The sequence below is a fragment of the Vigna umbellata genome, chromosome 9 (genome assembly GCF_029865625.1).
Source record: "Vigna umbellata cultivar VRB3 chromosome 9, Vumbellata_1.0, whole genome shotgun sequence".
NCBI classification, from domain to species: domain Eukaryota; kingdom Viridiplantae; phylum Streptophyta; class Magnoliopsida; order Fabales; family Fabaceae; genus Vigna; species Vigna umbellata.
Window position 1 is genome coordinate 49,301,493 of NC_142173.1, and position 21,852 is coordinate 49,323,344.

General features: G+C 34.7%; 1 protein-coding gene and 1 pseudogene across 1 annotated transcript; both read right to left on the reverse strand.

Annotated features, from left to right (window-relative positions):
- Positions 1 to 754: 754 nt before the first annotated feature.
- LOC148193755 (putative protein phosphatase 2C 74) lies at positions 755 to 2,866 on the reverse strand. The gene is made up of 5 exons (XM_088099078.1): positions 2,681 to 2,866; positions 2,118 to 2,456; positions 1,908 to 2,025; positions 1,461 to 1,684; positions 755 to 1,331 (listed from the first exon to the last, which is right to left on the reverse strand). The coding sequence occupies exons 1-5, from the start codon at positions 2,864 to 2,866 to the stop codon at positions 1,143 to 1,145; spliced, it is 1,056 nt and encodes a 351-aa protein (XP_087955204.1). The 3' UTR covers positions 755 to 1,142.
- A 13,250-nt stretch (positions 2,867 to 16,116) lies between these two features.
- Positions 16,117 to 17,810, reverse strand: LOC148193756 (L-type lectin-domain containing receptor kinase VIII.1 pseudogene; annotated as a pseudogene).
- Positions 17,811 to 21,852: the final 4,042 nt, after the last annotated feature.

The following is a 21,852-nucleotide window of genomic DNA, read 5'->3' on the forward strand; positions in this document are numbered from 1 at the left end:
TTTTTTAATTTGAGTTTTTTTCCTTTTATATTTTTTCTAAAAACATTTTTAAATTTTATCAACTTGATTTAATTAATGTTTGTAATTTTAATAAATGTTTGCTTCTCATGAAATTTTATTTGCTATTCTAATTTGAAATATATTCAATTATAATTTCTTTCTAAATATTTCATACTAAAGAGTTGAATTTTTTTTTATATTAAATATTTGATAATATTATGTTTTATTTTCCATATTCTTTTTTATTAATTAATTAATATTAAAATAGTAAGTAAGCACGTATGGATATGAATATATACTCGATATTTGGTAAAAATGAAAATAAGACAAATTTGATACTAGTTGAATGAGGATATAAGGATGGAGATAATTTTTTTCTCTTGAGATGTTAACGAAATTATCCACTCCATTGTCATCCCTATCCAAGCATATGCATAATTTATGAAGATATAACATTTCATGATCATTGTTCAATAATAACTTTTGTCGGTGTTTAACCTTAACCTTCGATTCTGCTCAATAACCCGTTGAATCATTAGAAAACTATTATCAGTATAATTTGATTGGTATGTGTAGAATCCCAAAATTATTTTATTCTCTTGTCAGATATGTGGAAGAGTTAACACATCACACTGAGAAACAATTGAACATGAATAGAAAAGGAGGTATGCATAGTTCTTCATTGAACTTTGTAGTATCCAAGCCAGAAAAAAGTGTTACAATTTATTAAAAGTTCATCGCACTAGGCTGATAAAAGAAAATTCTTGTAGATGAAATCAAACCAGAATAGAAGGCTAAAATAATTGCTTTCTTCTGCTTTTATGTCCAAACAAAACCTTCTGGCTATACTATTTGTACATTGTAAGTTGCTCTAGTCCCCCCACCTCCCAATAACATTATACATTTTGATTTGTACAGTTCTTATTGAGTTAGGATCAGCTTCAACTCCCCTTAAGCTACTGAGATCATTGCTATTATGATTCAAAATTGAATCCAGATAACCTACAAGAGCTTCAAATTCTTCCTTTTGATTCTAAAACTACTCGTGCCATTTACACTTCGTTACATTCAGTATTTACATCTCTAGATTATGACCGATGCAGGTGCTTCAGAGGGATGTTGTTGCTCACACTCACATTGTGTCAGGATTGGGTTAAAACAGTTTGATCCTTCAGGAACAAGCATATGGCTGTACAATCATCAACCATGGAAACATACTTACGTTTCCATGCTTTAACTGCATGGTCCACTAACAATTTAGCTGCCATGGACCTTTTTGGTGCTGAAGCAACAATGTCTATTACTTCACTGTTTGTTAGCACATCCCATACCTGTAAAAGAAAGAAATTTTAGACCTTTTTTGATTGAGATATAATTTGGGGAATGATAATTGGTTGTTGTTTATTGTTTGAAAGCTCTATTTGATCAAATGTTTGAGATCTTGATACGAAAATGCTTACCCCATCAGAAGCCAGAACCACAAACTCATCCTGCTCTGTAAGTTTTCTGTATGATACATCAGGGACTGAGATGAGACCATAATCTTTTAGGCAAAAATTTCCGAAGGCTCTTGCCATAGCCAGTCCAGGGCGACTCCCATTTGGCCTCCATATTCTATTTACTCTTGGTTCTTCATTTACAGAAAATATTTTACCTCCGCAATTAATGATTCTTAAAGCTTCACCTGAGTGACATTGAAGAAGAAAAGCAAGTTAGACACAGGGACATTTCAAAGAGTGTCTTATCTAAATAAGTTCTTTTAGCTTATTTCAATAAGGTTTAGAATCAACTTATCAATAACCTCTCCTTTGATTTGATAAGTTCTTAATGAATAAGGGCTTAACTAATCTATTTAACCAAATTTTAAGATCAGAAAACTTAGATTAACAGTTAATACCAAGACCTACTTGGAATATCTGGGGTCAAGTCAACAGTAAGTTGAACAGGAATAAGATGGTTGTCATCTGCTCTTCTGCAAAGAACTGCACGTGAATCCCCCAAATTTCCAATTATTAATTGGTCACCCTGAAATTTAAAAAGGGGAAAGAATGTGGTTAATTATAACATTCTTGCAACATTGACAATGAGATAATGAAATTGAGAATGTCTAATTGTACCTGTTTGATAACAGTTACAGCAGTGCTACCTCCAGAAAACCCTTTAGAGTCTATGTTCTTAGCAAGGTATTCATCCATTTCAGTGAAGCACTTCATAAAGCTTCCCTCCCATGAAGAAAAGGACATATTTTGGTTATCCTCAAAATGCACTTTACTATGACTACTTCCATCTGTAGCATTAGTATCATTGTGTTTGATGACCTTTTGTTGTGACTGTTTGATTGATGCAGAGAGTTTTGAGGGTAGTTTGTCACGTATAGACTGTGAAAACTTGTGCCCCAGAGGACCATGACCATCAAACACCCCACAAAAGATCATGTCCTTCTTTGCAGTGAAGTCCTGATAACGTATCATATTAACCATTAATCCAAGCCATGAATTTATTCACTACGAGTCATTATGTTTTAAGGATGGAAACCCCTTATAGTTAATTTTATATCTGCAATTTCACCTTCTAAAATGTAATTTTCAACCTTCTTTAAGGAAAACAATTCCAGGCAGATTGATTGAAAGGGAAATATAAAATGAAGCCAAATTGCGAACATATACATCAAGAATCTTACCTTCCACACAGTCAATGCATCTTGATTAACTCCTTTTGAACCCTTTTTGCTGTACATTGATACAAATTCAGAGGACCCTCTTGACATGATACGGTCCCCACCGTGTTCACATGCACCATCATCATGGTTATGGTTGCATGAACATTCCACATCATGTACTGAAACACGACTGCAACACCCTCCCATGATGATATCTCAAATGCAGAAGATCAATTGCCAAAGATTTCCGGAGAAAACAAGTGAAGGAAAATTGCATTCAAGGAGGTTGTTTTTGTTTTCTTTAGAACAAAGGATGATTAGACCTTGAATTCGAATGAGAAAAAAATGTTGGTGTTTTGCCTTTTATCCGCACTGGTTTAGTCTGTTAATTTTTGTATTAAGTTGTCGCAATGAACTTAATTTGGATTATGAGTTGATTACTTGAACTGGTTCAATTCTAATTTAGATCAATATCATCCTAATCTATCCATTGTATTTTCTTTATTTGAGGATAATATGGATTTGAAAGCTAATTTGACAACTATATTTCAGTTGTTTTGTGAGTAAGCTTACAAATATCCGAATTGACAAGTAACCAAAAAGAAAAAAGAAAATGTTTTCTTTTTTACAAGTTAAAACTAGTAAGTTAACCCGTAATACATAATTAGTTTTTTTATAAAATAGAAAATAGTTTTTAAATTTTTTTGTGCTGTATGAAATAATTTTTATGCCCAGTTTAATAATATTTACCATATGAATCATGCTTACCTTTTTTATAAAAATAAATATTTTTTATCATTAATTCAACTCGAACTGTTCTCAAAAGTTTAAAAAATTCTGATATTTTTTAAAATGTATTATTTATAGTAGTTGGTTATAATAACTTTTAAATAATTAAAATTAGAATAACTGAATTTAACTATTTATTTCTGATTACTTTAACCCAAAAATCCTTTTAATTTTTTTTTTCCAAGTTTTACGAAGAGAGTTTACTAAAGTATTTATTCTTTTCTGCCACAAACAGAGTATAGATGATATTGCACTGAAAAGTATATATATTGTATTTTAATAAATAATTAATATTATTTTAATAAATAAGGTCATTTGATTTTGAAATAAAATATTAATAGCATAATAAATGTAAAATATAAACGTATGAGATATTTACTGTTATTTTAAAAGGTTAACGCACAAGTATAAATTTGAATACTAAAATAATAAATTATTAAGTAAATAAATAATATTATTTTGCATTTTTAACTGTACCAATGATGACATTAACGTTTAATATTAAGTTTGAAATTATATTCCTTTGAAAAAAGAGTTTGAAATTACAGTTTAAAAAAATAAACTAATTGTTGTATTTATATAAATATAATAAAAAGTTTAAGTTTCAAAAATAAAACTCATTCGATATTAACCTACATAACAGTTTGCCGATATATTAATTATAGAATAATTAATTTATAATTAACTAAAAAGCTAGATACATAATAATCTGATTTGAGATATTATTGATTATAATTTTTCCTCTAAATTAATTTGTTATTCACATAATTTGAACCATCAATATGCTTAGTTATAACATCCTAACTCGTTGTTAGCTATTACTTTAAATTTATTTGTTTAGAATAACTAATTAATAAAAAATAGAAATAGTAGTTATATTACAATATGAATAGCATTTATAACAAGAAAGAACAACAACAATCTCATTAAGTATTCAGAGGAAACAACATTTCCATCACGTACGCTGGTTAAAAGAAGCTCCATAAGATATATTAACATCACTGGATATTATGGAAAACTGTGATTTAGTTAAATTTTTGTTTCTACATTGAGTCGTCGTAACCATTTCCTGATAAAAGACTATGAGGGTGAATTTAATGCACACATACACAACTAAATAAACTAATGAATCAATTTACACAACATTTTATATTTAAATACGATTATTTTCAAGTAATAACAAAAAACAATTATTAACTTCAATATATTTCACATATTTAGCTTACAATTATCACAAACAGAACTTCGAACTCAATCCAAAATCTCATAATTCTCATCAATCTGATCATAAAGTATATGTTATATAATAAAGAATATGTTATATAATTATTGTATGGTATATGGTCTAGACCGAGCTATTGTAGTAACCCAAATATATACCGAATCATTTTAACGCCCACCGTGGGTCCGAGAGAATTGAAGTAACCTAATGGTGACCACGGGAAATATGGAGGAGCAACATAGCATCAGAGAGCTGATCATAGATATACAAGCCCATATGCAGGCACAAGCGCAGACCATACAGACATAGGTGCAAGCACAACAGGAGATGCAACAGAAGCACACATAAGAGATTGCAACAAAAGGGCGGAACGAGTTCCTCCCGAACTGTTCGCCTCAAACCGGGAAGGTGCAAACAATGGCTGTCGTAATAGACAACCATCTGTTCATACCAACCCAAACGGTCAGGGAAGAAGGGAACCAACGCCCTTGCAAACTATTCGACCTACCAGCTTACTTCCGTTCACGACGACCATCATGCAAACTCCTATGCCGGAAAAAACTCCTCCTGCATTAGAGAAGTACGATGGATCGACAGACCCTGATAATCATCTCAGGATCTTCACCAATGCAATGACATTCTACACGGACAATGATCTGTCATATGCAGAGCCTTCTCCTTGTCACTAAGGGACAAGGTGTTGGAATGGTACAACACTCTTCTCCTAAACACAGTAGATTGCTTCGCCACCATGGAAACTCTCTTTAGAAGAGAGTACGCCTCCAATCGAAAACAGGAGATGACACCGGTGGAATTAGTAAACACCAAACAAGAGAAGGATGCAACCTTGAAGGCATTCATACAAAGGTACAATGAAGCCGCCCGACGAGTTAAAGATGTGAATCACACTTTTATCATCAATAATTTGCCTTCGTCATTACGACCGAGATATTTTGCTGAAAAGTTGTATGCTAGACCACCAAAGACTATGAATGAGCTTCAGAAAAGGATCACTGAGTTTATTCGTATTGAGGATATGTGAAACTCAAGAAAAAAACAACAAGGAGGAGGATAACATTCAAGATGGGCAACCACATTCCCAAAATCTGCACAATACAGGCTACGTGTTACGCGAGGAACTCTTTTGTCAAGACAAACGCTTCAAACAAAGTACGAAGTGCACACTCAGGCATCAACAATCACATGACAATCAAACCACCTACTGAATAGTTCCAAGGTAATCAATACTAAATCAAAAAACGAAATCCTTTAAGATTTGCAGGTATCAAGGATAAAAATGAAGGCGTTTCATTACAAGAGATAAAGCAGAAAGCATCACAACACAAATGGTAAAAGCGTTCAAAGTGTTCAAAGTGTTCAAAGTGATAATACATAAAAATCTACACTATGTAATAATTACAGGGGTAGCGTCATCCTTCGATGTGACTGCTGGATCTTCCTTTTCAAGACTCTCAACATTGACTGCTTCTGCAATGAGCTCCCCTTCAACCCTTGCTCCAACCACTAAGGGTGGCGTAGCTTCCAAGTCTCCTCCTCAGGAATGTCTCTTAGGGGCACAAGTTCCCCTTGATAAACATCTTTCTTCACATCAAAACCAACACCTTCAATAGACACGTTCAAGAGGTAGGGAACTTGCCTCAACGCCTTCTCAAAGCCTTGGGTGTGATTGTAAACAATCGCCTTTCCCATCTCCTCCATTAACTCCTTATCCTCTTCAACCTTTTTGCGAAGGATTTTTTTTCATCCTTAGCTTCTCGTTCAATTATGCCAAAGTTTTTCTTGAGCTTCATGAGAGTGTTGTTGTCAACCATTAACGACACATTAGTCGCTTTATGTTCCTGGTTCTCTTTCCTCGGCGATTCTGTTTCGACAACAAGGTCGTCGTATTTTCTCTTCAGTGCAACACTGGATTTTTGAACATTCTCTATTATGCGTCGAGCTTCTGTCAGTAGTTCCTCAAAATCCTTTTGTTTTTGTTCACACTGAGAATGAGCAGCGATGGATTCTTTCAGTTGCGCCTGAGTGTTTTGTAGCTCAGTTTTCAGGGTACCTCTATCTGAGGCGTAAACCAGGTGCCAAACTGCTAGTGTCGTTCGACAAGCTAATTCTATAGTACTATCGGCCAATTGTTGCTCTAACATGTTCTCAATCACACCCCTCTCGACGTCATCCATGTTGAAGTCTATTTGGTGACCTAGACAAAAGGTCGAGCTCCAAAGATCGTTTGGGAGTAAGCGGGAGGGGGGGTTCATCAGTACTCTTGCTCTTTTTCACGACATCCCCTTTCTCAACGTGTAGTCCATTACAGTCACAAAACATAAAAGTAAGTCTGAAAAAAGTAGCATACTGAACACCCAGAGATGAAGTCATCATGCTCAAGGCAGTTTATTATCTTATGGGAAGAAAAGGGGCGAGGCAACTCGTTTAGAACATTCGATGCTTCCAATTCTTCAGGCGTCATGTCGGTTTGAGGCCAGAAGGTTAACCTAGTCAGATCTTGGGTCTAGTAGAGGGGAAATTTGGGTTTGTCATCCTCGTCAAAGAAATACGAACGACCTACGTCGGTTATTTTCACTTTAAAGAATTTATCCTTAAATCCTTTAAAGGATTGAGAAAACAGTTCAAGTAGAGCATTCCCCGGCTCAGAAATCAAAGAAACCCACCCCTTCCTAACGTTCGGTCGAGTACGGAAATAGTATAGAAATATAGCTGGGTTGGTTTAATGGCTAGCGCTTGGCACATTAGGGCAAAGGCCTGAATGTATCCCCAATTGTTAGGATGCAGTTGTGAGGAGGCAACATTTAACACCTTCAATACACCTATCTGGAACTCAGTAAAGGGAAGCCTTATATACATATCCTAAAACATGCAGGAATAAGCAAAAAAGAAATCAACGGAAGAATTACCCTTGTTGTGGAAAACCCTCTCATTTCCTCTACAGGTACACAACCTAATGAAGGAGCTACATTTTAGGGTTCTAAGTATGCAGTTGTTTTCTACTCAATCTCGCAGTGTTAATTTATTACAAAATAGGCTACGAAAATCACTTACATCGTGAGAGACCCACTCGTATCCGCTGACGCTGGGCAAAGATGAAGATAAATCTTCTTCTTCCTCAAGGCCTTCAGCCACGACATTGTCGTAAACAAAGGAACTCTCATCACTAAGAATGATGGTGGTGTCGCAATGAACTCCGACTGATGCTACTTCAACGGTGCCTGGTGCCTCAATGACGTCACCCTGCCCCTTTCCTCCCATAGATTCAGACAAACAGTTTAAAATTACAGAAGGATTCATTATTACCTAAAGAGTGCAAATGAAGTGAGAGTTGAATGGAGAGAAAATGGCCGACGATTTGAGAAAGAAGGAAGTTTTCCAAAGAAGTGACGGTTGAGTAACCAAATGATTTCAAATATCTTTTCGCATTTATGAGGGGTAACTGACATGCCTAAAAGCAATATGCGTCGTAGGTAGGATTAAGTTTGATCTTGCGGTCTTGCTTACGAGACTCTACAATTGCCTCGAAGGCGGGAATTCCAAATGATTATCTGAAAAAGTGTCACATCCTCATCCAACAGTGCACAGTAAGAGGTCCTAACACCAGATGCTTATCATAAGTCCTATAGTTAACCCTTCCATACAACCAAACGGTTAACTCGAACTTGGGGGGCATATGTATGGTACATGGTCTAGACCGAGCGGTTGGAGTATTGAGCCGATCGGTCTAGTTAAACGTTATGTCTACATTGGGCCGTAATTGGGCCAAAGGTTGAGTGGCTCGTATTAGGCCGTAACAGAACTAGGGCAGGAATGGGCTAATAAGTTTAATTGGGCTAAATCCAGTAAGATAGGGCCAATGAGCCAATGATATGATTCGGCAGGTAATAAAATAATACTTTAATGATGTTAACACTATCTAGTTAAAGATATTGATAAGCTGTTTATGAACAACTGACTGAACAAAAGATAAGTTTGTTTTTATTTGATCTATGAAACACTTATAAATACAGTGACAAGGCCAAAAGCTAGGTACGTTGAACTAGATCATCCAAAACAATCCATTGTGATAAACAAATCACTAAGCCCACGCCTAACTTGAGCGTCGGAGTACATTTTTTAGGTACCTCCCCCGATCAAGAGTCGAAGAGTGCGTGGTAGGAGATTTAGAGGTTGGAAGAAGGAAGCACACGTATGGAAGGTTAGTCTCTCAGCCATACACAAATATATACCGAAACAATTATCAAATTGATGTAGCTTAACCTTTTCAAAATATGTATATATAATAATTTTATAGCAAATCTATACAGCGTTTTTATTCCAAAAAAAGAAATTTTGTTAGATTTATATCTTAACAAACTATTACAAGTTTTGGTACCCAAATTCACTTTTGGATTCTAAATTTCAAATAGCCATCACAATATTAAAAAAATTAGGGTAGATTCAAAATTTACAAAATAAAATCACAAAGATGAAGTTTACAATATGATGTCAAGCGTCCTTATTTTTAGAAGAATTTGGTAGTAATATACTAAAAAAATAATTCTAAAATTATTTTTCTCCTAATAAGAACACATAAAATCTTGAGATTTAAAAATAAATAGTGGAAAGAAAATTACCTTAAATTAGAAGAAGAGGTAGTATGAAACAAAAATACGAGGAAGAAGAAAGAAAAACTTGGTTTACTTTCTATGTGTTGAGAATGAAAAATGAGAGAGGTCGAGAATGACTTGTTGTTTTCAAAGCACTTTCCTTAAAACTTAAGCTTTTAGCAAAATGAAAAAAAAAAGTAATTTTCCTCCTTTTGTTTCAAGTGGTCGTAGAGTTGTATTGTATATAGTTGATTATTTTTCGGCCACATCAATATTGATCTCGTCCTAGGATGATATGACACATAACAAAACCAAATATGTCTTAAGTACCTGCACCTAAACATGTTCAATTTGTATAGTGACTATCATTAAGCGGTCTAATCAATTACTTGTTGGTCCACCAGAGCTAATAGGTACTTATTACTATATAACTTAGTAAAATATAATCAAACACTGACTTAAACAAGATGAATGAATGTAAGACCTGAGAAAATGTAGTAATTAGAGAATTAAGTGATTGGAGTTTTGAATGTTATTGTTTGGTAATTAGTGTGAAGTTTAGGTGTATTTTAGAATTGCAATTACTATGTTAATTATTTTATTATTTTATTATTAAAGTACAACACATGATTGATACATGATAATTGGGTGATCTGTGTGTGAGATATTATCAATGTGATATGTTGGCTTTTTAATGGAAGGGTGGTTTAGAAGTGAATGAGTGTGGGTTCAATCTTAGGGATTTACAAGGTTAAGGGAAACCTTTGTTTTATTTTTTTAGAAGGGCAAAATAGTCTTTTTATCTTGATTTAATTGGTGTAGAAATTAAATAAGGGGGTGTAGAAAGTAAAAGAGCTGGAAATAAATAAATAAAATAAAAGGTTAGATAGATCTGTTTTTTAAAAAAAGTATATATATATATATATAATAATAATAATAATAATAATAATAATAATAATAAGAGATAAAATATTAAAGATAGAGTGATTTTATTTATAAATATTACGATATAGAAAAAATGGTTGATTATGTTTAGAAACCCTAGAAATTTAAGATCAAATAGAAAGAGAAACAGAAAACTTTTAGTGTAAAGAGAGATTAAAGCCTTAGGATTGACCAAGGTATTGGGAAACTCCTTTTTTTTAATGTTTTATTATATGATGAATGTGGATATATATTTGATTTTCTTTATAGGTATGATGTATGTTTTATTACATTTACTTATTTGTTATAGTAGATTTTATAAATTATATTTTGTTTAGACCAATAAACATTGGCGTATTATTATGCTGATACAAATATGGTTTTCGCCTAATTGAACTAGAATAGATTGAAATTAGGATTTTTATTTATTTATTAATATGAATGATATATTAAAAATTAGGATTTTGATTTAATTATAATTAGAATTAAATTAAGGATTTAGGTTTCTCATGAATTATAATAAGAAAGTGTTATGCGTTAAGGTTGTTTTTATTAAATGTTATTTTCTAAACCCTAATTAAAATCCTAATCAGTTTTTTCATTGATTAATTTTCCCTAAATTTGAAATTTCAATCATAGAATCCTAATTAAACTTTCAATTCGTGTTGTTTGAATGGGGTTTTTGTTTCTTACTTGCAAGTTTTGATCTCGTGATGGGGGCTAGGGGTTGAAATGGGGATTTGGGGTTTTTCGGTTGGAAGATTTTGTGCTCTTGATCATTCAGCGTTTGCGATTGAAGTTGATGGCTATGTTTTGGGATTGTATCTAGGATTGAGAGTTCTGTTCTGTTTTTGGTTTTTTTCTGGTTGCGTGAGTGATGGCAAGGGAGGTGCAGATGGAGGTGGTTGTGGGTGTCACAATGGCCAGCGTTGGCAGCTCCGTTTTTGGCAAATTTAGAGTGGACCTTTTCGGTCTAGTAGGCCCAATGTTGTGTTTCTGGTGAGAGAGCTTCTCCCTACACCACCACACCCTTCTCCCTCCACCTCTCCATTCCCTATTTACCCTTGGCAAATATTTTAACTAAACGGTGGTGGTTAAAAAAACTGTTATTCACCAAAACTCAACCACCTCATTTAAACTCATTTAAAGCGGTCCCTACTATATATATGAACCCCCACATCCACATAAATCACATTTCCTCTTATTTCTCCTTCTTTGTTGTTAAAAAAGAATGACTCAATTTCTCACACCAAGAGGGATGGGTGAATTGGTGAAATATAAAATTTAAAACTTTCAAAATCTTTTTCACCAAAAGTGTTGCCTTTATAACTTTCTTGAAATGCAAGGTAAAAGACTTGTTTATGCAGTGAAAATTAAATCGATTGAGTAAAGTAAGAAGTCGACTGAATAAAAGAGTGTAGGGATAGAAAGATCAAACACTGGATTTTTATACTAGTTCGGCCAAGCCTACATCCAGTGTCCTTTCAACCACAGGAAGCCAATGCACTATAATAATCAAGGTTTTTACAACAAGGCTTTTATAGCGACCTCACGTCAAAAATATAAAACACATTTCTAACCCTCTAATCAAAATATAGGTAGTATACAAACAGACTAGCATCAAGAATCCCCTCTCCTGTAGTTCAAACCCTTTGAGCCACCCTCAAAGTCAAGAACGCAACACGCTCTTCTTCCTGTAATCACAACAGGGAACCTTAATCCAATCTTCACAAGATTATAGCCTCTGATCTCTTAATTACACCCAATGTGCAGATATGATCAACCTTTGTACGTGCAGTTAATTTGCTCTTCAAGAATCCACAAGTAGATGATCACCACGGTCACTTCTTGTTTTTTGGAGCTCTTTCTCTCTTTCTGTAAGAATGCACTTTCTGCAAAAAAGATCACAAACCGTTAGATTCACAAAATTTCTTACAGAAATCAAATTCGCCTCAATTTATAGTTAAACACAACTCTGACGCATTTTAATCGACTAAGCTACTAATGCAGTCGAATATAGCAATTCTGTTATTGCAGTTAGCAGCAATCAATACAGTTAATTGAATGTACAATTAATGCAGTCGAATTTCATTTAATGCTTGGTCAACATATTTAAAAATATAGTCGTTGTGACAGTTATATCAAGCATTAACAATTATTCAAAACATAACAAACTTAGTCGAATGTAACATGCATGTAATCGACTTAATAATAGAGTAAAACAGTTTTGAAAACTTTTCTCTTTGAAAAACTCTCACAGCATACTGAAAAAGTTTGTGCATGATAATGCTAATTCTTACCATTATCTAAGCATCATTTTAGTAGCAAAATCAACTCCTTTCTAACTTGTAACTTGTTTAATCCTCTTCTTTTGTCTTGTTTTCTAAATAAATGTGTTTTAGGCTACATTGATGTATTATCATCACTAATCCCCGTATTTTGTAGCTAATATTATGCTTAGAAGAACCTCCACCAATATATAGAGCTTAACCAGTCACAAAAGCAAGTAAAACAAAAAGAGAGAATTTTGGAATGTTGTGGCTGAGCGGCACCGTTTCTGTGCAGCTGAGCGCCACCCGACCAGACTTGCTGTAGCGGAGCGGTACAGTTTTTGTGCAGCTGAGCGCTAGCTCTCTGGAATGCTGTCGCTGGGGTGCAGCTAGCGTGCAGCTGAGCGCCAGCTCTCTGGAATGCTGCCGCTGGGGTGCAGCTGGGGTGCAGCTGAGCGGTGACACTGCTGATGTGTCAAAATGCCTATTTATTCAAGTTGTCTCGAAGCATTTGGGGTCTTTGGTTCTTTGGAGGTGCATCTCACTCAGAGGAGATCTTGGAGGGCTGCTAGGGCTCGTGGGAACACTCCCTTCTTCCTCTTGGGTTCTTCATCTTCTTCCATGGCCATTTTGTAAGCTTAAAGGCTCTCCATGGAAATGGAGAGCCAAACCCATCTTGTTGGGGATAGATGTAGCCTTTGAATTCTTGTGTATTTGTTGAATGATTTGATTATATATATGCCTTTTCTTTCAATTCCTAGTATTCTTGTTTCCGATCTTAAAGCTTGTGTGTAATGGGGACGTTCATGACTTGATTTTGGGGTTTTATGGATTATCGGGACGTAAGATGAAACCTTTAACTGAAACAAGAGTCCTTGTGGTCATTGATTCTAGGGATGGAAGATGATTCACATGTTGTCTTAAGATCCTAGCTCTTTAATGCGGGTTTGCTTGTTAGATTGTCCAAGGGATTGGAGTTTGATAAGGAAAACCTAGGCTCTTTCACCTAAGGGATTAGGGCTAGAGTGTTTTAGTGGATTGACTTTAGTAAATTGATAGAGAGGAGATGAAATTGATTTTACACAAGAGTGCATTGGTGAAAACTAACCTTAACAATGTCATTTCATACCATTTCTAATCTTTTCCATTTCGAAGTGTCTTTAATACCAAAGTCCAACCTTGTAATTACTTGTCAATTTATCTTTTTGCACATATTCTTAAATGTTGAGTTGTTCTTGAGTCTAGATGAGTTGTTAATCGCACAATTTTCTAGTATTACGAGTCTCTTGAAAAAACGATACCTGGTCTTACCACGGTTTATTACTTGAACGATTCGGTACGCTTGCCGAAATCGCCTAACAGTACAAAGACACGAGTTTTAATCGACTCACCCATAATGAAAACGACTTAAAAATGTTGTTTTGCCACACAATTTAAGTTCTACAAAAGTGCTTGTGGTTTTTCTTTTCTAAAAACATGTGTCATGCTTTCATGTATAAAATCACATATATAACATAGTGAAATGCAATGAACAACATAAACAACACAATCATGTTCTCAAAAACGCATATAACATGTAACACCAAATACATGTGTGTTATTAATTATGTGTTGTCATCATCAAAAACTCATATATCACTAAGATTGTGGATTCAACTAAACCAGTGCTCTCCCTATCAACAGTCTCAACATTTTTGTAATTGTGCTTCTTTTGGTGGTGGACTTCTTTGTGGTGATGTGTTACTATGTTGTGGTTGTTTGGAGGTGACAGAGCTTCCTAGAAGAGTTGTGAGTGCAACAAGGTGGCCCAGAGGTGGTGTTGCTGGTGCAAGAAGGTGGTCCGGTAGCCGTGGTGGTGGTAGGAGGAGGAGTAGGTCGTCTCAGGTGCGAAAGCAATAAAAAACGAACGTGGAACCCTTCAACGGATATGAACATTCGTCAACGGATATCAACGTCCGTTGAATCAGTTTCGAAAACATAATGTAATGTTTTCTGAGCATTAGTTTATAATATTAATATATTAGTTTAATGTTATTAATTTTAGATTATTTATTATGTTAGTTTAATAATTTAATTATTATGTAGATATATATTTTTGTTTTTCTATTTTTTATTTGTTTAATAATTTTATAATTATATAAGAAAATATGAATTAGTTTAATTATACCCTTTAACGGATATGCAAATCTATCCACAGATATTAGTGTCCGTTGAAGGGAAAACGAATGGGAAAACATATATGAACATTCGTTTTCCCTTCAACGGATGTTGATATCTGTTGACGGATTTACATATCCTTTGAAGGGTTCCACATCAGTTTCGAACACTATTAAATTATTAATGTGTTGTTAATTATTTATTATATATGAATAATTTATTAATTTAATGTTTTTTGGTTGTTAGTTTATAATGTTAGTATATTAGTTTAATGTTATTAATTTTAGATTATCTATCATGTTAGTTTAATAATTTAATTATTATGTAGATATATATTTTTGTTTTTTATTTTTTATGTTTAATAATTTTATAATTACACAAAAATATACTAATTAGTTTAATTATATGAATTATATAGTTTAATTATATTAATATTTTTATATTTGTTTAATTAATTATGACTTATGTTAGTGAGAGTGATTATAATTTTATAGGTGATTATTGTTTAAAATAGATGAATATCGTCATATGGATTCTCAAATTCATTCTAGTTTTATTTAGGACTTCTCTTCTTTCATCAATGAGGTTGTAGAGGGAGATTTGACAAATAATTTTACCACAAATGAAATCTTTCGTTCTCGTGAGCACTTAATTGAATGGGTAAGAGGGATCACTTCTGATATAGGATTTGTCGTGATTATAATAAGATATGACATATCTACTAGTGTACGTGAAGAAAAACATTTATCTTACTTGGATGTGAAAGAGGTGAAAATATCGGAAATCATGCCTTGACATGAAAAATGGGTAAAATTTTCTTCCTTTTTGAATATGGGTCTGACTAATCTACTAGGCCTAAGCTCAAGCCCAATTAAAGTTTTTTAAAAGAATTTTTGTCATTTAATCTTTTCAAGTAATATGATTGTTAAGTTTTTTTAGTTATCTTGTTTACTTGTTTCCACATGTTAAAAAATATAAGATTTTGTGATTAATATAAATAATATTGCATTTTAATATAAGAATGAAAAAAAAATTGTACTAACCGATGTGAACATATAAAATTTACAAAAGATACTAAATGGATATTCTGAATGGATATATGCAAGTAATATATATTTACAAGTAATGAATACTATATTTAATTATTCGCTTGCTGATGAGACAAGGACAAGTATCATGATATCCGACATGTAGATCAACAATAATTATTAGTGAATCTTATATGAGTATTTGTTTTAAAAGAAATATTAATCATGAAAGAATTATTTAAAATTTGACTTTATATAAAAGGGTTAAATATGTTTTTAGTCCCTCAACTATCAAGCGATTTTGTTTTTCGTCCATATTTCAAATTTTGTATGATTTAATCCCTCTCCTTAAGGAAACCATAATTTTTTGTCCTCTAAAACAAACGGAGTTAAAAATCGGGTGAGGTGGCTAACGTCTAGCCACGTGTCGTTTGCCACGTTGGTATTTTTTTGTTTCCTAAGAGGTCGTCCGCTGTTTCTTCTGGATCTCCACCGCTGTTCTCTCATCCACAATCGACGAGGATGACACCTCGAACAAAGCCTTGTCCAAACTCCCATTGGGCATCAAGTCATACACCAGCAGAATCTCCCCTTTTCATGGCACCACCCTTGAAGCCGAACCAGATTCCGATGCCTCAGGCTCCCAATGATAGACAACTCAGACAAAAATTCATTCTTCCCCTGACTACTATGGCTGCATCTCTTCACCGCAACAGTGTCCCCATTTTCAGGCAAAACCCTCTTATACACAGTCCCAAACGTGCCATGACCAATGATCCTATTAGCATTGAAACACTTGGTAGAAGACTTCAGCTCCTTGTAGGTAAATCGCCGCTCCTAAATTCTGCTTACACAACCCATTGTGGCAAGACGATTTGCTTTTGCTATCTTTCTCTTTACTGTTAGAAGGAGCCGGAGAAGGAGGCGCCGACTTCACCACATTCGCCGTCGGGTTCATCAGACTCGTCGGCGGCGGAGGCGATGGGGCCGCCCCTGCCGCAACATCAAAAGAAGAGCCAAAACTCCACCAATCTATTCTGTGAATCTCTGTGCTTAATCTCTTTCGGTTTCAAATTGGAATATGAAACCCACATGCTTAATCCTTTACTCGATCCATCGAACTCACTCCACGCGTTAATTAGGTCATCGCTCTTTAGATCGATCCCAACGCTCTCCAAATCACCAACCTCGCTCGAAACAACGCTATTTAAGTCCACCCCAACGTGGTTCCCATTAATGTCCTTAAACTCTACGTCCATAAGAGTATCAAACTCCACGGCAATAAACCCGCCGCCGCCACCATCCGCGGCGGCGGCGGCTGCGCTAAGTCCAAGAAATCCACCGGCATCGCCGATCGTTTCATGGTCCGGCGCAAGAACGAAGGCGAGGCCGCCGTCGATGGAGGATGGGTTGAGGTTGGCGATGGAGAAGGAAAAGAAGGTGGTGAAGCTGGCCGGATCTTCAATGGGGTACCTGCCACTCGTGGATCTCCAAGTGGTTTTCTTCCCCGGCTCTACCTTTCCTCTGTCCTGGTAAATCTGCCTTCTCAAAAACAGATTTTGCTCCTGCGCCAGAAAGAGCAATACACCGTGAAAGAGAGAGAAAAGGTGAGAAAGATTCAGTGAGTGTCAGAAAAAAAAATACTTTGGCATACACCGTTAGCCACCTCACTTAATTTTTAATGCCGTTTGTTTTGGAGGACCAAAAATTATGATTTCTTTAAGGAGAGAGATCAAATCGTACAAAGTTTGAAATAGGGACAAAAAACAAAATCGCTTGATAGTTGAGGGACTAAAAACATATTTAACCCTATATAAAACGACAAACAGTTTTTTATTGCTTTAATTGAAAATATGTTGAATAACAAAATTACCATGTTTCTCAATGACTTCTATATAATGGCTTTTGCTATCCACACTAGTACAATTTTTGCTTTTAAACTCGCATAATATACCTCATTTTACATTAAACCGCTGTCTATCATAAGGCGGTGGCAGTTTCGTAATAAACTGGATCTTATAGGCCTCGGTTGGATGTAAAACCGGTGCAAAACAGATGAAAATATGATACTACCTCGGTTTCCAACATAACCGAGGCATAAAGCCCGAGCTGCCACCTCGGTGAACTTAGACCCGGTGCCAAAACATTCATGGGCTTCGATTCCTTTTTGACCGAAGCATATAGGCTTCATATTTTTCATTTTAAGCATCGTTTCGTCATAACCGGTGCCGTAGAGCTTCAAAATTTTCAGAGTTTGTTCATTTCTTCGCTCTGCTGCTTCTTCATTGCTTCTTCTTCGCGAATCCACTGTTCCACTTCTCCCTCTCACGGTTAAACATCCTCTCTTCTCACCTTCACTGCCTCCAGCGTCGTCGTCCAACGCCGCGGTCGTCTCCGCCGTTTATCGACATCGCTGCCACCGACTATTCTCACTGCCACCGTCTCCCTCTTCATCAATCATAAACGAAAGCCCTAATCCCCAATTTTCTTTCACTCTTTTTCTCTCTCAGCGATTCAAAGGATTCAAAGTGTGTTTTAACTTATTTTTGCTTTTCAGCTCTGTCGAAGCTGAAGACGAAGCACTTGGAATGGTACTTCTTCAGCGTGATGGACCGCACCGCAAGTATGGACCGCACTGCGAGAAGGGCGCGTTGTCGAAGGGAGGGGAAGCTAGAAGGAGTCGATGGAGGGAGGTGGCGGAGGCCAGATCTGGGCGCATGGAGGGACGAAGGCCAGATCTGGGTGCATGGAGGGGGAAGTGGAGAAGAGGAGGCCGTGGATGGCGGAGGCCAGATCTGGGTGCGCGTGGCCGAAGAGGAGGCCATGGATGGCGGAGGGGAAAGTGGAGAAGCGCTGGATGAGGGAGGCAAGTGTGTCGCCGGAAGCGCTGGATGACGACGGGTGGGCTTTAAAGGAGGCGGTGGGTTGATTTCAAGAAGGGGTCGAGGAGGGTGAGGCGTTCATCCCGCAACATGTCCGCCATTATCGTGTTCGTGTGAGGGGCAGGTCTCCATCCTTTAATGCTCTGGCAGCTACTTTCAAGAATCCTACTGCTAGAAAGCTCTATCCAAAATCTGGCACCAATTTATCGTGTTTGTGACACCAGACTCTACAATTCTGGCACCAAAATCTGCAACCATTAGTTCTTCTTTTGAGATAATTGAAAGTCCCTCTCCCTCTCCTGCTTTGAGTAATGCTTTTAGTGCTATAATTTACTTAATAATATGCTTTCTGTTTATTTGGTTGTTGCAATGTGAAGTGAGTCCAGTAATGCCTAAATTGAAACAAAACAAACTCAGAATGGTTGTTCAGATACTCTGATTCTTGAAAGTCCGAAAGCAGCAAGACCCAACCACAAACGCTTCTGATTCTGTTGGTGTAAAATTAAAAAAAATAAAATAAAACCCTTCTATTGCCTCGGTTAAACTCCAAACCGAGGCATAAGACCCAATCACAAACGCTTCGGTTCTGAACCGAGGCGTAAAGCAGTAGACTTTTTACCTTGTCTGTATATGCCTCGGGTGCGGAACCGGTGCCTATAAGCAAAAATGACCAGTTTCGTTTCTCTTGATTGTACTAGTGCCAACATGTTTTCAATTTGTTTGTCGCTTAGCATTAAAACCTCATATTTCTTAATACATGAAGATGAAAAGTAAATATAAAAATCACATAAATTAATAGAAAAAATTAATCGATAGTGACACAATTAAAAAATATAAATTTTTTTAGTAATACAACAAACAAATTTAGGGTTAAATAAGTTTTTAGTCCATAAATTTTGAAATTAAAATTTATTAATTATTATCCTAAAATTTGATATAATTTGGTTCTCAAACTTTAAAAGTAAATAGATATAGTCTGTTTATCCAACTACATTAATTTCTTTTTATGTATCAAATATGTTTTAAGACGACGTTTAAGTTGTTTATGCTGTTTTGACATGTTCCTACTCAAATGTGAGTTTGGAATACTGTTTAACAAGTCTCAAAAAATAAACGTTGTTAAGTTAAAATAACTATATTCATTCATTTCAAGTTTGGAGGTCAAAATATATATACCAAAATTTGGAAGAAGAACTTATTTCAATTTCACATTTTTTAGGAATTAAAAATATATTCAATCCAAAAATTTAATAAGTACTTGAAAATATTCAAATTTGTGAGAAAATCAAGCTTATATTTCATTTAGTTAACAATATTTTTTGTTGCTATCAAATCAATAAGAAAACAGTAACTTGTATATTTCTAAATATATAACAAAATTTGTTATTTTATTTAAAAGTGTTTCTGTTTCGAAGGGTAGAAATTATATTTAAGTGCTCTTTAATTTTTCTATCTTATGCATATAAACGTTTTGATTGAAATACCATATTTGCTGTACTAATATATAGTTTATTGGCAATAAAAATGAAAATGTTGTTAGCATATAACAAATCTCAATGAAAATCTTCTGTTTATATTAGTTACATAAAGGGCTAGCTAAAGATATAATAACATTCAATTTAAAATTAATTCTTTAGATTTATCAAATTAAATGATCTAATTTATTCATCAAATATTAATAATTTAACAAGTATTAGATCTTGTTTGTGTATGACATTGTCCAGTTTAGCCTAATGGACATTATTTGTGTGGTTGATCAAAAGCATTTGATATGTACTTCATCTCATAGACGTAAGCATTATTTGTTGTGTGTTTCAAGTGATAGACGCAAACGCTATTTGTTATGTGACTTATCTGATGGATGCAAGCGCTTTACTTATGCTCTTCGTTTGATAAACTTTTGTTTGAACAAACACAAATGTGCATACTTCATATGATAAGATTTTTGTTTGAACAAACAATAAATGTACTTTGTTGGACAAATACATGTCTTGAGGATTTTATGGTATACACTCAAAACTTATAAATGTAGGACATTTCAACATTTTGTCTTCATCAAAGATCCTTTAAAGAACATCCACAAAAACAACTTTTGTGGAAAAGGCAGAATATCAATGTCGAACTTTGCATTTTCACATATAACATCGAATTCAGTTTCAATAAGAACATAAAATCTGCAAATAATTCTTCGGGACAGAAAATGGGTAAGAGGTGAATAAAAGAATGTGAGAAGGATTAGTCCACCTATGTAGCAAGTCATTCAAATTACAATGACTTCCTTTAATAGAACCTATATGATATAAGGATTCTTAGTGAAGTTTAATTTTTGCTTGTCAATGAACTTCATGAACTCTGATGAAACCACCCCTCCACTTTGATGTTAAGCGTCAAAAGCTGTGCGTCTAATGTAAAGGAAAATAAGAAACAATGAAGCAGATCGAAGGACGATAAGAAATAACCATACAGAAGAATAAAGACAAATTCCCAAAATCAGGATAGGAAATAAACTGCATTCTTAGTAAAGATTGAAATCAGGACTTTCCATATATGTTACAAAATTGATGTTAGGCATATGAGGAAAAATAAAATATAAAAGTAATATAAGACTGTCCAATTTTTTGTCTTTTCTTTATTTCCCTGTTAATTCTTTGTTTGAAAATTCTCCTAAAGCTATAATATACAGAAACTGTAATTTATTTATCCTTTCAAATCACCTGAGGTGCAATCGATGAGTTGGTTCACGGGTCTTTGGCCAGGAAGATAAAAGCGCAATTGACAAGTTGGTTCACGGACCTTTAGCTTGGAAGATAAAAGCTTATCAAACTTATCCGAAATGTTTTTGATTTTTAATTAGGTAGAATATTCTTGATTTTTTTTTATTTTAAATATTTTACAATATTCTAGAATTAGAATTTATATTATATTTTCTATCTTTACCACTTTCTATATTCTTCTAAAATTTACATTACTTTAATATTCCATAAATATGTCATCTGAATTGGCGTTAAAAATAAAATTTACTTGTCAGCATTCGATAGGTATTGAAGCTTCTCTTATGCATATTTGATCATTGAGGATCCAGTGGAACCATTTACCACTGATGAAACCACACCTATAGTATGATATTTTGCATCAAAAGCTTTGAATGGAAGATATTCTTTCTTCCACACTAGTGCAAAACACGGAAAAGAAGGCGGCCAATACGTCGCGGTTTTCAAAGAACTGAGATATATGTAAAGGCAGTGGTATTTTTGCAATTTAAGTGAATTTATAGGCCTCGGTTCCCCTTAAACCGAGGCATAAATGCTAAA